General features: G+C 43.4%; 1 protein-coding gene across 7 annotated transcripts in view; it reads right to left on the reverse strand.

Moving 5' to 3' along the window:
* The window catches only part of LOC139260276 (arginyl-tRNA--protein transferase 1), a 320,830-nt gene that overhangs the window by 111,945 nt on the left and 191,139 nt on the right, over nt 1-17,746 (reverse strand). For all 7 annotated transcript variants that reach the window (XM_070876677.1, XM_070876682.1, XM_070876681.1 and 4 more), the window contains one exon: nt 9,847-9,946. In XM_070876677.1, coding sequence (XP_070732778.1) covers nt 9,847-9,946 — 100 coding nt within the window. The remainder of the gene's footprint in view (nt 1-9,846; nt 9,947-17,746) is intronic.

Consider the following 17,746-nt stretch of genomic DNA (forward strand, 5'->3'; position numbering starts at 1 on the left):
TCTCCCTTCTCTTTCCACCCCCCCTTCTTTTTCCCTCCCCTCCTCTCCTTCCCCTTCCCCTTCCTCCCCCTCTCCTTCCCCTTTCCCCTCCTCCCCCACCCCTTCCTCTTCTCCTCCCACTCTCCCCTTCTCCTCCCCCCCTTTTCCCTCCCCCTTCCCTCGCTGTCAGAAATACAGACACTGACAGAGAGTGAGAGACACAGACAGAGAAATAGAGACACTGACAGACACACACTGGGGGGGGGGGGGGGGGGGGGGGGGGCATCCCAGCACGCTGTTGGAGGGCTCCCGGTGCTGCAGTCGGTAAGTAGAAAATGTTTTATTTATTTATTTTTAAAAAATATATATTTTTTATTAATTTTTTTTGATTGATTTATTGGTTGATTTATTGATGTATTTATCATTTATTATTGATGATGACTCTTTGTTTGTAAAACTGAAGTGTTTAATGTTTGTAAACTTCCCTTTCAACCCTCTCCCCCCATTCCCTACGCCTAATTTGTAACCTACGCCTGATTTTCTAAAGTGTAGACAAGGTTTTTTCGAGCGTACAAAAATCTTCACTTACTCCATTCTAAGTTAGTTTGGAGTAAGTTTTCACTGCCGAAACTTTGAAAACAGGTGTAAGTGGCCAGACACGCCCCCTTTTGAAAAAAAAACTTTGTTCCAAAGTGAAACTGTTCTAACTGACTAGAACTGGAGCAAACTAAATGCCGAGAATTTGAATTTCTAAGATACTCCGTTCTACACCAGTTGCTCCAAAAAATCAGGAGCAACTGAGGCCGAAACTTGGGCCCAAAAGGTTGACTTTATATTCAATATTCTCATCCTGAACATACATGCTCAGCCCTAAATCATTGAAAATACATATTTTGATTCTACAATGAACAAGTCAGCTTGTTAATACATGCACGTATTTTTCAGCATTTATCTTAATCAAAGTCTACAAAACAAAAATTAAATCGCGATAAACTACATTTTCTGTATCAAAAATAAACCTTAAAGGAAAACAAAATGTCTTTTAATCTGAAGGGCGGGTTGAAATTTGGTGGAAGCTGTCTGGCCTGACAACCAAATTCATTCCTGTTGTAGATGCTTAACTGCTTTTATGCTTCATTAGCCTACTTAATGTTCATAATGTAGGGGTGAAACAGGTGGATTAAAATAATTACCAGTGAAAATATGTGTCACTAGAGTTTTACAATTTCATTTTTGTCCTTGCTCATTTTCAGACTATTGGCCAAACTGTCCTCTGTTTTAAAAATCCTGAATTTTTGATGCAATGTATTGTAATGTTCAATATCACATTTAAAATATAAAAATAATTCTCATCAATTATAAAGCTTTTAAAATGTTCGCAGATTAACCAGAATCCACCTGTTTTAATATAAAACTCGACGTTTTCCAATGGCAGGGGAAGTGGTAATGGCCCAGACCATTTTAGGACAGGTACATTAACACGCCACACAGTAAAGGAAGCGTTTGGGAGGCGTGTGTACAATTTAAACATTTTGCCTACACCCCATTTGTATAGCTAAAACCAAGTCTTCGCTTTACTTGCGACACATAAATTAAACAATTAAAACTGCAATAATTTTAATAATTTTCATCTTTAAATTTGCCATTTACCATTGCTGGAAAGATAATCACTGGAATTTTCAGAAAGATGGAACTGAATCCTCTTAATGTGTATTAACATGCTACAATAGCTGTCCATCTGATTTCCCAGCTTCTAGCTTTATAAATAGTAGATGGCAGCGATGATAATTCATAAGATGATGCTATGAAAACATGAAAGATCTTTTGCGAGTTTAAAACACATGATTCTCTTGGGTATTGATTTTGCTATTCTGTTGTACAGTATTCAGAATACTAGAATATAAGTATGGAACCATTCACCTTTTCACTCAACAGAGCAGAAGCACAAGTATCCAACAGCTCATCTCATCTTGTGCTAGTTTTCATAGTACTTTTCTTTGCAACTAAAATCTTAAAAAGATTGAAAACCAAATCACCTACATTTGCTGCCACCAAATTCCGAGTACCATCAACAGTTTGAATCTTAATGCTGGATAGATGACACCATGGGCCCAAGTTTCCACATGATTTGCGCCTGATTTTTAGGAGCAACTGGTGGAGAACGGACTATCTTAGAAATCGCAATTCTCCACATTTTTTTTCCTGCAGTTCTAGTCAGGTAGAACAGTTCCACTTTGGAACAGAATTTTTTCTTCAAAAGGGTGCGTGTCCGGCCACTGACGCCTGATTTGAAAGTTTCCACAGTGAAAACGTACTCCAAACTAACTTAGAATAGAGCAAGTGAAGATTTTTGTAGAACTGAAAAAAATCAGGCGCAGGTTACAAATTAGGCGTCCAGAACGAGGTGGGGGGGGGGGGGAGGGGGGGAAGGGAAGTCATTAAATTCTATAATAAATCCTTATTTATACTTATACAAATATTATACAAATAAACCCAAACTGAATAAAAATTTATAAGCAAAGAAAAGATTAAATAAACCATCTTCCTACCTGTGTGAAAGTGCTTCAGCCAGGGAGAATGCTGCGGGGGAGGGGGAAAGGAGGCAGCCGTTCGTTCCCGCGGGGCGGGGGGGGGGGAGGAAGCCGTTCGTTCCCGCGGGGGGGGGGGGGCTGGGGCAGCCGTTCATTCCCGCTGGGGGGGGGGGGGGGGAGGAAGCCGTTCGTTCCCGCGGGGAGGTGGGGGGGGGGGGCTACAAAGAACTATAAAAATGGCCGAGTGCCAATGTATCCTTCACACTGCGCGTGTGCGAACGCTCCAACGCGCACGCGCAGCGTTGCCGGCAGGAAAAAAACTAATTTAAATGGTACCCGCCCCCTCCCACTTACAAAATCGGCGCGAGTGTAGGCTCCGCCCCCCTGGGCGCCACGCCAAGCAGACATGGAGCTGCAGGGCGCTTCCAGAATCGCGCGTTTTTTTTCCGGCGCCCTTTTCGGTGCGAAAAACGGGCGCCCAGCTCGGAGGGGCGCCCGTTTTTTATCGTGTGGAAACTTGGGCCCCATATATGGCATTGAAATCTGACAAAAGATTGAATTTACCTCGATAGGCTATTAGCTTTTTATCCCCTTCAAAAGGTAAACTGATAGAAGCAGAGGGTAATAAATCAACTATCAGACATAAATACGTTGATGGATAATGAATATTTTAGAAATAAACTGCGGCGATACAATTTTTTCATTCAAACCTGAACAAAACAAGATGTTAAAATTACTTAGTGTACCACAGGCATAGCTGTAGAGGTGATGGTGAATAAAATACAACACATTGTTATTTTTTTCACCTTGGATTTGAAAAGCTCAGTCTTTGAAATGGACAAATGGTCAAGTCAAATTTGTGTCACCGGATGACACTTTGAAATGAACCATTTCAATGGCATAAACATATATTTCGGTTTCAATAGACTTCATCTGGAACAAAATAATTTTCATTTTTGTTTGTAGAGTCTTAATTTTAACCCTTAAACAATGTCAAATTGTTCGCAATCCAATAATTCTAACAAAATGAAAAATCATCAGTAATTAACAGAAAAATGCAAGATTCAGAGACAACTGGAGTTTATTGATGTTCTCAGGACATATGCATGATCACAACTGACTTCTGGAAGAGTTCACTGGGTTTCACCTTTATATAAAAAAAGTTATTGCTAAACCTTACTTTTCTTGCACCAATTTTCTTTGCTTTTTCATGAATACAAATTAGATAACACCCGCAAATGGGTGCAGGGATCACAATGCGCTATTACACCTAATCTATTCAATGTAATGTAGGCATCATGCCAGCTTTGTGCTGCCTGTTCATTATAATGATTGCTATGTGCAGCCAGACCACACTATTCATTGGCTGCACACCTCAACAGGGGGCCCAATATCATTACTTGCTACAACTACTTAAAGCTAGCCTGCACTGCTTGAAGCTAACCTGCATCTCTTAGAGGGAAAGTGTATTGCGGTTCCTGGAGGTACTGACATCATTCGGAATAGTGCTGAGCATGGGAGAGAGCATGCACCATGGTTTTCTGGCGCTGCACCAGAGGTCTTGGTGGAGTAGGTGGAAAGAAGGAGATTGGTCTTCTGCAAGAGGCCCTTCAGACACTCAATGAAAATGGGAACAGATAGCCACGGAGGTAAAAGTCAGGAGTTTTGCCCCGAGGACTGGATGCAGTGCCACAATAGGTTTAATGATCTCACACGAGTGGTCAAGGTCAGTGAATGCATCTTCAAATGCCATATCCTACCAACTGCACCACCATCTCAACCACACCCCCATCTCTTACTCTACCAACAATCTATATCAATCAGGACTAATACTACCATTCATATGCTTCACATCACCCTCATATACTTAGCACAGTTTCAAGTCTCATACCCACATCTCATAGCTTGCACACACTGCGGCTATTCAACCATGACAGCCATATCACCCAAACATTTTGCACGATATTCACGGACACACTTCCCCCTCTCTTGCAGGAGAAGGTGGCACACAACCAGAGGCAGCAGGAGCTAACCGGAGGGGGAGAGGCGCACTTGCATGTTCCAACCCCCGTGGAGGAGATGGTACTAGTCATAATGGAAAGGTTCATTGCTGAGGCCGTGGCCAGAATGCCGGGCTGAATCCAATATCTTCATACCTAATCCTCCTTCTCACTTCCTCCTCATCCCACAATCTTTTCTGACTTACATGCTGCAGATGGAGCAACCATGCACTTCTTACTTTCCCCTCTTCCCTCACCACAACCTTACCCGTGTCCATTTTTCCTTTCAGATGTCCAAGAAGTGCAACCTGCCCAGGCATTAGAGGGAGACCAAGACAGTGATGATGAAAAGACACAGGTTACTTGATTTCACAATCACAGCCACAGCCAGCAGCTCATGTACTGACACGGTACATATCTTACAGGATAACACAGAGGCGGGATCTGCACATGGTGAGACACAGGCCACAAGTGCGCTGCAGCCAGGGTAGGGGGCAAGGATAGCGCAGGTGTCAGCTCACAAGAGAGTGAGGTCACACACAGGTTCTACTGCACAGGACTCATACGAGGACTTCAATGGGCCAGACTAAAGAAGGTGGTTAAAGGTGTAAGAAATGCATTTATATAGCGCCATTCACAACCTCGGGACGTCCCAAAGCACTTTACAGCCACTGAAGTACAGTTTTTGAAGTATAGTCACTGTTCGGTGACAAAATGCCTGGTGCATTCAGGAGCTTACCATAAAGTCTGCGTTCAATGTCAAGGTGCATGGAGGAGTCCGGCACGAACTTGGCACAGGGCTTTACGCAGAGTTTAGAGCCCATCCTTCCCAGCATGGAACTGGTGGCCAACTCCATCAATACATTTGTGGACCCTACCATGGCGCAGCATCTGATGATTGATGTCTCAGCTTCCATTGCAGAACAACCAAAGGTCTGAGTGCTGCAGTGGAAGCACAGACAACTGTCATGCTATCTCAAACTGATGCCATGCAAAGTCAATTTGTTGCCATGCAAGCTGCCATCATTGCTGTGAATACCAGTGTTCAAAGGGGCTTCCAGGGTGTCACAGCACTGGGATGCTGAGGCTCCACCTTGGGGGAGTGGCAATGGCTCCATGGAGCACCCACCTGCTGTCCACTCTCGGGATGACAGCATTCGTGATGCCACATCTGCCACTCCAGACAGCCAGCCCAGACAGAGATGGTGCAGTCTGAATCCGGGCCTTTTGGCTCAGAGCTGCTCTTTAAGGCCATCTGCAGTCTCCTCCACTGAAAGTCAGCAGCCTTCCACCACCCATGCTGCAGGCACTGGGATAGCACTTTGTAGGAGCACAAGGACAGGCAAGGAAGACAGGCACAAAGGGAATGTACAAAGGTGATTAGTTTAAGTCTGTGTGCAATATGACATGATTTAGTTTATAAATTTGATTTGGAATGTGTATTTTGTGTTGGGTTTTATTTTTGCACTGGAGCCAATAGGACGTTCCTACATCATCACTGGGTCAAAATTCTGGATCTCCCTACCTCACAGCACTCTGAGGACCTTCATCACATGGACTGCAGCTGTTCAAGGCGGCGGCTCAACACCACCTTCTCAAGGGCACTTGGGGATGGGCAATAAATACTGGCCTTGCTAGCGACGCCCAGATCCCGAGAATGAATACATTTTTTTTTAAAAAAGAACGATGAGATCAGTGACAGAAGGAAGATAAGGAGTGTGGGACTGTTGGTGAATGGGGAATTGAGGTTACCTGTACCGTACTTAAATTAGTTCTTCATGTACAACCCTAATTTGCAGCCAATCTTCCTCTTCTCCCCGCTCCTCTTCCTCGTTCTCCTCCTCCTCCTCAGCTCCTCACCTGATTGGTGGTGGCAAGAACTGTTCCCTCATGGTGGCAAGGTTGTGCAGCATACCACCACAAATCTGGAGACCCTCTCAGCTGAGTACTGCAGGGCTCCTCCAGAGCGGCCTAGGCAGCAGAATTGATGGTTCAGCAAGCCAATGGTCTGCTCCATCACATTTCTTGTGGCAGCATGGCTCTCATTGCATGCATGCTGCGCACGTATGCGTGAGTTGTGAAACAGAGTCATGAGCCATGACGTCAGCGATATAGCCCTTGTCGCCCAGTAGCCACAGTTTGGTTTCCCATGATGGCTGATAAGCAGCTGGCACAGCGGACTGCCGCAGAATGATGGCATCATGACTGCTGCCAGGCTACCAAGCATTGATCTGCATGATTCGCGGCCTATGGTCACATATCAGCTGTGCTTTGAGGGAGTGGAATCCCTTTTGGATCCGGTACATGGCAGAGTTGATATGCGGCGCATGCAAAGCAAAAGTTTGTCAACATCTTTCGCCTGCTCCACGATGACATGCAGGCTGTGATCCTTACCAACGGATCCATTACAGACCCAATCCATGTCCGGACCGGGGTCAAACAGGGCTGCGTCATCGCTCCAACCCTCTTCTCAATCTTCCTCGCTGCCATGCTCCACCTCACAGTCAACAAGCTCCCCGCTGGAGTGGAACTAAACTACAGAACCAGTGGGAACCTTTTTAACCTTCGTTGCCTCCAGGCCAGGTCCAAGATCACCCCAACCTCTGTCATTGAGCTACAGTACTCGGACAACGCATGCGGCTGCGGACAGAGGCTGAACTCCAGGACATAGTCGACTTATTTACTGAGGCATACGAAAGCATGCGCCTTACACTAAACATCCATAAGACAAAGGTCCTCCACCAGCTTGTCCTCGCCGCACAGCAATGCCCCCCCGAGTCATCAAGATCCACGGTGTGGCCCTCGATAACGTGGACCATTTCCCATACCTCGGGAGCCTCTTATCAACAAAGGCAGACATTGATAAGGAGATTCAACACCGCCTCCAGTGTACCAGTGCCGCCTTCGGCCGCCTGAGGAAAAGAGTGTTCTAAGACCAGACCCTCAAATTTACCACGAAGCTCATGGTCTGCAGGGCTGTAGTAATACCCGCCCTCCTGTATGGCTCAGAGGCATGGACCATGGCTAGGCTTATACTCATTGGAATTTAGAATAATGAGAAGGGATCTCATAGAAACTTATAAAATTCTGACGGGACTGGACAGGTTAGATGCAGGTAGAATGTTTCCGATGTTGGAGAAGTCCAGAACCAGGGGTCATAATCTAAAGATAAGGGGTAAGCCATATAGGACCGAGGTGAGGAGAAACTTTTTCACCCAGAAAGTTGTGAACCTGTGGAATTCTCTGCCACAGAAAGTTGTTGAGTCCAGTTCGTTGGACATATTCAAAAGGGAGTTAGATGTGGCCCTTACGGCTAAAGGGATCAGTGGGTATGGAGAGAAGGGGTGGAGTATTAAGGTTGCATGATCAGCCATGATCATATTGAAAGGCGGTGCAGGCTTGAAGGGCCGAATGGCCTGCTCCTGCACCTATTTTCTATGTTTCTATGTGCAGTAGACACCTCAAGTCGCTGGAGATTTATCACCAACGATGTCTCCGCAAGAATCTACAAATCCCCTAGGAGGACAGGCGCACCAACATCAGCGTCCTTGTCCAGGCTAACATCCCCAGCATTGAAGCACTGATCACACTCGATCAATTCCACTGGGCAGGTCACATAGTTCGCATGCCAGACATGAGACTCCCAAAGCAAGTGCTCTATGTGGAGCTCCTTCATGGCAAACGAGCCAAAGGTGGGCAGCGGAAACGTTACAAGGACACCCTCAAAGCCTCCCTGATAAAGTGCGACATCCCCACTGACACCTGTGAATCCCTGGCCAAAGACCGTCCTAAGTGGAGAAAGTGCATCCGGGAGGGCGCTGAGCACTTTGAGTCTCAACTCTGAGCGCGCGCAGAAATCAAGCGCAGGCAGTAGAAAGAGCGTGCGGCTAACCAGTCCCACCCACCCCTTCCCTCAACGACTATGTCCCACCTGTGACAAAGTCTGTGGCTCTCGTATTGGGCTGTTCAGCCACCAAATAACTCATTTCAGGAGTGGGAAGCAAGTCTTCCTCGATTCCGAGGGACTGCCTATGATGATGATGATGCAAAGCAATATGCGTGCAGACAATGAAACCCTGCATGAAGGGGAAGCTTGGAATCTTTCCAAATACTCGTGTTCGCTCTGCGTGCTTCTCTCTGGCAAGAGGGAATGAAATGAAGTTAACTCTCATTGAATAGGGCGCCTCAGTGACCTCCCTTATGCAACAGTACACTGCAAACTGCGAGATGTTGCTAATATCTCCAGCACCAGCCTAGAAGGAGCCAGACGCATAAAAGTTCATTGCCTCAGTCACCTTCACTGTTACTGGCAATACATTCCTCGCCCTGCTCTGAGGTTGGAGTTACGGCTGCAGCAGTTGGCAGATTTCAGCGACAACCTCCTTAATGAAGCGCAGATGTCTCAAACACTAGTCGTCAGAGGTTCAGGTAAGAGAATTGCTCCCTGAACACACTCGGCTGATCTGGCCTCTTGCTGAGAGCCCTTCTCCTCCTCACTCTTCTTGCAGCTGATCCTGCTCTTTATGGCCTCTGCTCATTCTCCCAATTATGCTCGATTCCAAGAGGAAGGCCGACTAGTGCAGCCACGTTTGGGAGTAACTGGTTTCTTCAGAAGCCTTGAAGTCAGCAAAAGGTACTTCAGCACCTGCCGAATCACTCCCTGTACACTTCTGAAACTTGAAGGAACCATGGAAAGCATGAAAAATGTGTACAATTGTAGCAACAGCCAGAAGAAATAAACCTGCAACTAAACTGCAAGTAGATGATGGTGGGGGGGTCCTTCATGCTGCTTAATGAGTATTCAGCTGAGAGAGATTAAACAAAGCCGTCGGTTGGAGCGTGGAGTTCCAAAATGGCACCGCTGGCGTCAAATCAACATGCCGCCATGATTAGCCTGCCAGACATCAACTGCGCGTGCGCCAAGCCCTTTACCAAGATGGCAACTGGCCGCTTTGCTTCAGATGTGTGCGCACACGCCATGTTCGCCAGCTGCGTACGCCATTTTAGAACCCTTTCAGCATTGTAGTGCCCAAAAAACAGGCACTACCATGCCCAATTTTGCCCATGTCTCTTAACAACCATTTTTCTACAAATTATCTTGGAACTTTGGTATTTAAATTGCTCAGCCACGTAGAGAATCCAGTATTTAGGTGATTCTGTATGGTGTATAGCTGGAGTGTTTCATGCCAATATACAATGGAAATACACAATTTACTAAGTTATATTCCTACTTGTATTGTGTAAGGTTGTGTTTGAATTTAAATGAAAGATGAACATTTATTTTCTAACAACATGAAAGAAGTAACAGTGGAACCAAACAAAACAACTTTAATTACCTTGTACTTCATTTTAGGACATGAATGGATGTAGAAGCCCATGTAGTAATAACATAGATTAGGGGCTGTCTTCTGCAGCTGAGTTGTAAAAGCAATTTCCCTAGAATAAACCACAACACAAAATATTAAAATCAATAGGGCATTTAAGTTTGGTAAAAGCAGCACTCGGGTCAACCTTGGGCTATACTTCTTCTAGCTTCAGCATTCTAAATCTTTCTCTCTCACCCACCCCACTGTACAAGGAGAATGGAAAACAAGAAGAATGTGTTAGTTTAGAAAGGGCATAACATTCAGAAAATCATCTCGGACAAACACTTGAAGCCTCTATTCTGCCACCATCTCCTCTCTTCAAGTGGCTGATCTGAAATTCAAACAGCCTGTGATTAAAGGCACTATTTAGCAGTTTCTGGTTAATATTCATGTATAGAGAGTTTATTTAAATAGAGATCAGGGCCTGCCATCATCCCCAGCTGGGCAGAAGACAACAGAACAAGCAAGAATGAGAGCATTTTCCTCCTTTGGTTTACAACAAGCAAAAGAGAAGTCTTCTCAGGCTGCAGAGCCGATTCATATGCAAATGCACCACCTGCACAAACAAAAGTATTAGCATGCATCTTTTAACGGAGTCTGTGAATTTAGATTATGTACGCAGTTGTACTGATTGGAGAGAAGATTGTAAAACAGTATTAATCAAGGACAACTGAAGTACTACATATAGATAAAGACAAGGAGAAATCCATACAATGTTTTAACATTTCATTTTGAGTTGCTGCTGCCTGTTTTTGGGAATCCATTTACTATACCATTTGCTATAATAAACCAATAGGATACAGTGTACTCTTAATAATTCAAAGTTGTCTTGTGCTTAAAAAAATTGAATTAAGCCACAAAAAACAAGCAAAGTGGGAAATTAGTGATTAAATTGCATTTAAAATAATGTGATAATTTGAATTAGCGACTTTAAATTAAGGAGATTAAACTTTATTGTGAATTCAGAGTTAGAACCTCGTTGCAATTTTGACAGGATCCAGGCAGCTATCCCCAAGACTTCATGCAAACATTAAGGCTCATGTGATGAATTACACAAACTCAATTCATTACCAAAAAAAACATGGCATTTTTATTCTGACTATAACAGTCGTCTTGGTTAGCTCTTGCCACTGGACCAAGACCTAGCTCTGTCAAGCCCATGTAGTGGCTGGTGTGCAACGACCACCATGTTAAAAAAATCCACACGCAAGCATCTTCCACCCTTCAATATGTAGTTCGGGATCCGGAATATTAGGTCCTTCATTGAAACCTGTGAACTCAGCCTTTTTTGATGTGGAAGCAAGTCATCCTCGTTTCAAGGGACTGCCTATGATGATGATAACAATAAGTAGGGGAGAAGAACTGGAATAGAATGGGCCTATCAAAATATTAGATGGACAAATTATATAAAATGTTAACAGAGTCTACAGCCCAGAAGCAGGCCATTCAGCCCAATTGGTCTATGCCTGCGTAAATGCTCCACACAAGCTTCCGCCCATCCCTCTTCATCTAACCCGATCAGCATTACCTTCTATTCTTTTCTCTCTCATGCTTATCTAGCTTCTCCTTAAATGCATCCATGTTATTCGTTTCAACTACTCCCGGTGGTTGCATGTTCTACATTCTTACCAATCTTTGGGTAAAGTTTCTCCTGAATTCCCTATTGGATTTATTTGTGACTATCTTGTATTGATTACCTCAAGCTTTGGACTCCTCTACAAGTGGAAACATTTTCTCTACATCTACCCTGTCAAACCCTTTCATAATTTTAAAAAGACCTCTAATCAAGTCACCCCTCAGCCTTCTCTTTTCTAGAGAAAAGAGCAGCAGCCAGTTCAGCTTTTCCTGATAAATATATTCTCTCGGTTCTGGCGTCATCCTTGTGAATCTTTTTTTCACTTTCTCCAGTGCCTCTATCATTTTTATAATATGGAGACCAGAATTGTGCACAATCCAAGAGGCTGCAGGGTTACTTGGACAGGTTAGGTGAGTGGGAAAATGCATAGCAGATGCAGTACAATGTAGATAAATGTGAGGTTATCCACTTTGGTGGCAAAAACAGGGAGGCAGAATATTATCTGAATGGTGACAAATTAGGAAAAGGGGAGGTGCAACGAGACCTGGGCGTCATCGTACCTGAGTCATTGAAAGTTGGCATGCAGGTACAGCAGGCGGTAAAGGTGGCAAATAGCATGTTGGCCTTCATAGCGAGAGGATATGAGTATAGATGCAGGGAGGTCTTACTGCAGTTGTACAGGGCCTTGGTGAGGCCGTACCTTGAATATTGTATACAGTTTTGGTCTCCTAATCTGAGGAAGGACAGTCTTGCTATTGAGGGAGTGCAGCGAAGATTCACCAGACTGATTCCCGGGATGGCAAGACTGACATATGAAGAAAGACTGGTTCAACTAGGCTTATAGTCACTGGAATTTAGAAGAATGAAAGGGGATCTCATAGAAACATATAAAATTCTGACAGGATTGGACAGGTTAAATGCAGGAAGAACATTTCCGAAGTTGGGGAAGTCCAGAACCAGGGGTCACAGTCTAAGGATAAGGGGTAAGCCATTTAGGATTGAGATGAGGAGAAACTTCTTCACTCAGAGAATTGTGAACCTGTGGAATTCTCTACCACAGAAAGTTGTTGAGGCCAGTTCGTTAGATATATTCAAAAGGGAGTTAGATGTGGCCCTTACGGCTAAAGGGATCAAGGGGTATGGAGAGAAAGCAGGAATGGGGTACTGAAATTGCATGATCAGCCATGATCATATTGAATGGTGGTGCAGGCTCAAAGGGCCGAATGGCCTGCTCCTGCACCTATTTTCTATGTTTCTATGTTTCCTCCGAAGGTGGTCTAACATTGAACATAACTTCCTTGCATTTCAATTTTAACCTTCGAGAAATGAACCCCAGTGCTTGGTTTGCTTACTTTATGGCTTTATTAACTTGCTTCGCTATTTTTAATTATTTGTGAATGTGTACTCCTAGATTCCTTTACTCCTCTACCCCATTTAGGCTCTTATTATCCAAGCAGTATGTGGCCTCTTTATTCTTCCGACCAAAATACACTACCTCACACTTATCTATGTTGAAACATGCTCATTCTGCAAGTTCATTAATGTCGTCTTGTATTTTGTTGCATGTTTCCTCGGTATTATTTATTTCCCTCAATGTGGTGTCGTTCACAAATTTTGAAATTGTAAATTGTGAACAACAGTGGTCCCAGCACCGATCCCTGTGGAACACCACGTCCCACCTTCTGCCAGTCTGTGCAGCTATCCTTAACTGCTGCTCTCCATTTTCTATTTTGTAGCCAGCTTGATATCCATTCTCCTATTGTCCCCAGACTCCACATGCTCTGACCTTAGTCATGTCTACTATGCGATACTTTATTGAAGGCCTTTTGAAAATCCAAAGATATTACATCTACTACATTACCCTCGTCTACTCTTTGTTGCTTCTTCAAAAGAATTCAATAAGATTGGTCAAGCACGACTTTTCCTTTTGAAATCCGTGCTGACTACTCAATTATATTTTAGGTTTCTAGATGTTGCTCTATGACATCTTTGAGTAAAGATTCAATTATCTTTACTACCACCGACGTTAAATCAATAGGTCTATAATTCCCTGGACTTGTTCTATCTCCCTATTTGAATATAGGAACAACATTCGCTATCCGCTAGTCCTCTGGCACCATTCACTTTTCAAATGAATTTTTATATATATATGTAATAGTGTCTCTGCATTCTCTTCCCCAACTTCCTTTAATACAGGTGGATGCAATCCATCCGGACCATGAGTTTTATTCTAAGTTTGAATAGTTTTTCTAATTAAATGGCCAAGCCGTGTTAACATGCCGCTTGCCAACTTCACGATCAAAAGGGCTGGAAGTCGTGGGAAGCACGTGGACGGCTGTTAAAATCGAGCAGCAGGAGGACATCACTGGGTCCCACCCCTGCACATGGCAAGTGTTTCAGGTGGGGAACCCCAGTTGGAGAAAAAGCTGGGCGAGGGGGGGCGGGGAAAGAGAAGGACACCGAGGGCGGTGGAGCCCAAACTCTCCTCATGGGGCCCAAGGGAGAACACTTGCTCCATTTCTGCAACATCAGTGGCCTCAAACCTGCTGCTTCTCTTCCACGGGCTGAACTCACTGTCTCTCTCCTGCTCAGTGCTGACTGAATCCTCCTGCTCCAGCATGGACCCATTTCTGTTCCAAGATAACAGCTAAAACTTATTTCTTGTTCCACTAGTTGTACCTTAATGGATTCCACAATTATTGAGACTTATAAACGGTTATCTTCTGTACTGTTATTGGTGGACAGTAGTGCAGTGGGCAACTTCTTATTGCACTGTGGGACAGCAGTGCAAATTTAAAAACTACAAATTTGCAGCAGGATGCCCACCCAATTCTGAAGATCACTCAGAATTATATATTTTGTTCTCCTTTTAGATGAGACTAAGAGAGAGTTTAATTTATATTATGCTTTTCACCACCTCAGGATGCTCCAAACGCTTTATAGCCAATGAAGTCGTAATTTTGGAAACGCAGCAGCCAATTTGCACACAGAAAGGTCTCAAAAATAGTAATGAAATAAACGATCATATAATCTGTTTTAATGATAGTTGGATGCATCAACCCAAGTCTGCAAGGAGCTAGTTGATCTTAGCTATGGTGGCATTCTGGCACTAATATTATCCTGGTATTCCAGGCCTGACCGCACCCCAGCACCCACCCCCACTTAGAACAAGGGCAGAGGGGAAACAAAGATCGCACCTGCTCGTATGGACATCATGCGAGGACAGAATCAGCTATCATATGCTCCACTATCCAAGATACAGCACAGGAGACCATTCGGCTCACTGTGCCTGTGCCAGCTCTATGGTAGAGCTATCCAATGAATTCCACTCCCCTGCTGTTTCTCCATAGCCCTTGCATCGTATCACACTTACAGCCTAGTCTCAGACATGAATGTTAATGGTTATTTGGGCAAATTTCTGGAAGACATAAGTGCAGAACATGCACAACATTTCCTTTAACCCACTGAATATTGAAATTTGCATCCCCAGGCTGTACTGTGGATTCCCGGGTATTAGAGCAGCTCCAGAGTAAATGTAAAGCTGATTTGAAGTAATCTCCCTCCCACCTTTTACAATGAAGCCACCTCAGAATGTATGGGGATATTTCCTGTAACTGTTAGCAAGAAAAATGGAAATCATACTCAATGATCATCATGTTTCTAATAACATTTTAAAAATTGATCCATTAAGGATATTATACTTGGTATTAAAATATCAAGTAGAATGTACACTTAAACTTGCCTTTCCCTTTAAGGTAGCATATTAATTTAACTTGGCTGTTTATATAAAATAAAAGCTTTTTAATTTGGATCAATATGAAGAGTACAAATAATCCTGAAATTATTTTAAACAATTTGAAAGTGACATTTTCTGCGCGACTTCTTTACTTTGCATCCTTTCTATAATGGTTTAATTTTATTGAATCCATGATTTTCAACATTATTGTTGTATAAATCTGCTTAACAGGAGGACTGTTGGCAGACAAAGACAACTGTCATATATGATATCAAATTCTTAGTGCTTAATGGAGAACTAAGAAACATACCGTACACATGCTACTGAACACATTTGAGCGTTGATGTCTATCAGGACTGAATTGATGACAACAGTAGTGCTAAAGTGAGTGAGATAACAGATATTTCGTGCAGTATCACATTACATTTCTCAATTACTGTCAGGCTTCAGCTAAGAGACAATATTGTATGAGCTCTCAATACCTCTGTATGAACTGGATTTCATACGCCGATGAAAGTTTTGTTACTGTTGATTTTGGATTATGATCCGTCACCTGAATAGAATTTTGATGAGTTAAGCAGTCCTGGTATAATAAACAGGTTCCTGCTTATTCAGGCTGAACAGGCCATGACTCCAGTGTTGGTACCTCTAATACACTTCCTTTCAAAAACATATTCACCGCACACAAGTCAGAATAAAGGCTACTCAAGAAACACCAAATTATATTATGCACTGCATGAAATATTACCAAGAAATGGTTTCTTTCTATAGGCGTGTATCAAATATTGAAAATAGAAAAAATAAAAATGAAGATAATAAATGAGAGTGGGTCAGCATCTATCAGGAAAAACAGCTTAAATACCAAATAAAATTAGATAGAAAATTGATGTAATTTTATAATGACAACAGGTTCCATAACTGTTCTCCAGTTTTGGAATTCTAAAGGCCAGATACACATAATGGGCCCAAATTTCCCCTTCCCCTTTTTCCGGCGCACTCTCCCGAGATGCGGCAACTTTGTGCGTTCAAAACAACGTCAAAAAACTTACTAAGATTCTGGCCGCTCTGCTGTGTGTCCCGGCATTTCTCGTGCAATGGGAGGTGGAGCTACAGCCCTGCGCCGAAAACAGTGCCGGCAGCTGCTCGCATGCGCAGTGAAGTCTGCGTACATGCGCAGTAGCTCCTCGCCTTCCCAGCGCGATGTGAGCCGGACCGGACGCTCGCCGCCCCTATCCCTGGCCGAAGGGACGACCCGATAATCTTCAACAGCATCTCCCAATAAAACAAGGGCTAGCAGACAGCAGTGTGGAGAGAACATTACATTTTGTGTCGGCACATGTCAAATCGTTATGACCCAACACCGATTAAGTTTTCCCTGGAGAGAAGTCCAGTCCCTCGGACAGAAGTCCAGTCCCTCGGAGGGCCGAGTTAGGAAGGTAGGACTTAAGTTTTATTTTTTATTTACTTTTTATTGATGGTTTTTATGCTTCTTTAATGTTGTTGTGAAGGTGTTTAGTGCTTTGCAAGATGCTCTGTGCTTCCCTCCTCCCCCGCGCCCTATCTCTGGCTACCTGCGCTGATTTCTTAACTCTCCGCAAGGGATTTCTGTGCGGCCACAAGTGGCCACATACGCTGGCCTAAGTTAGTTTTGAGCAACTATTAGCTGTCCAAACTGGCCAAAACAGACATAGGTAGCTGGTAACGCCCCCTTTTGAAAAAAAAAACAAAAAAAAATCCTAACTAACTCACTTACACTGGCGTAAATTAAATGTGCAGAATGGGGATTTTTAAGATACTCCAGAAAAATCAAGTTGCTCCAAAAAAAAAACACAGCAACTCCTGGGGAAATTTGGGCCCATTCAGTGCAACCGATAACGATTACTGCAGCAGTTCTTTCATCACAATGAAATTAAACTGCATAAAACATGTGGCAATTGCCTGGTTAATTAGAGACGGATTATATATGGGTAAATAAGTTTCAGGTCAAATTTCCTATCCAAGCAATTTTTAAGAGCTAGATAGCACAACTTACAAAGATAGTTGTCTAAGTATTTGCTTTTTGCCATGATCAAGGTTGGATGGAGTCCAGGAAAAGCACAGGATGTCTTGTAACCAATGGTTGGGAAGGATCAAATAAATATTGAGTTCAGGCTAGCTCCACAAACTCTCCAGAAAACAAATATCTATATCACAAAAATCTTTGAATTTCACCCCTAATTTGAGTCTCAGTTCTGCAAGGCCATATGTTGAGGCTATAGAAAACGAGAGTCATGGTATGGGACTTGCTCTCCAGTATTGGTTTGTTAATTCAAAACATTTAATGCAAGAGAGCATTCTTTTCTTCAAGAAGTATTTGCAGTAGAAAATTCCCAAGTGAAAAAGGTAGTCTGAATGCAGCTTCTGACAGCAACAATAGCACAGTGTCCACCACAAATAAAAGCACAATGAAAGCAACAGGACTTGAATCAAACCCACAATTAACATTGAATTCCACATTAAATTTCCAAAAATAAAACAAATTAAGGGTCATGAGAAAAGCAGATACCTTTATCAGTCAT

Source organism: Pristiophorus japonicus, chromosome 3 (genome assembly GCF_044704955.1).
Source record: "Pristiophorus japonicus isolate sPriJap1 chromosome 3, sPriJap1.hap1, whole genome shotgun sequence".
Taxonomy (NCBI): Eukaryota; Metazoa; Chordata; class Chondrichthyes; family Pristiophoridae; genus Pristiophorus; species Pristiophorus japonicus.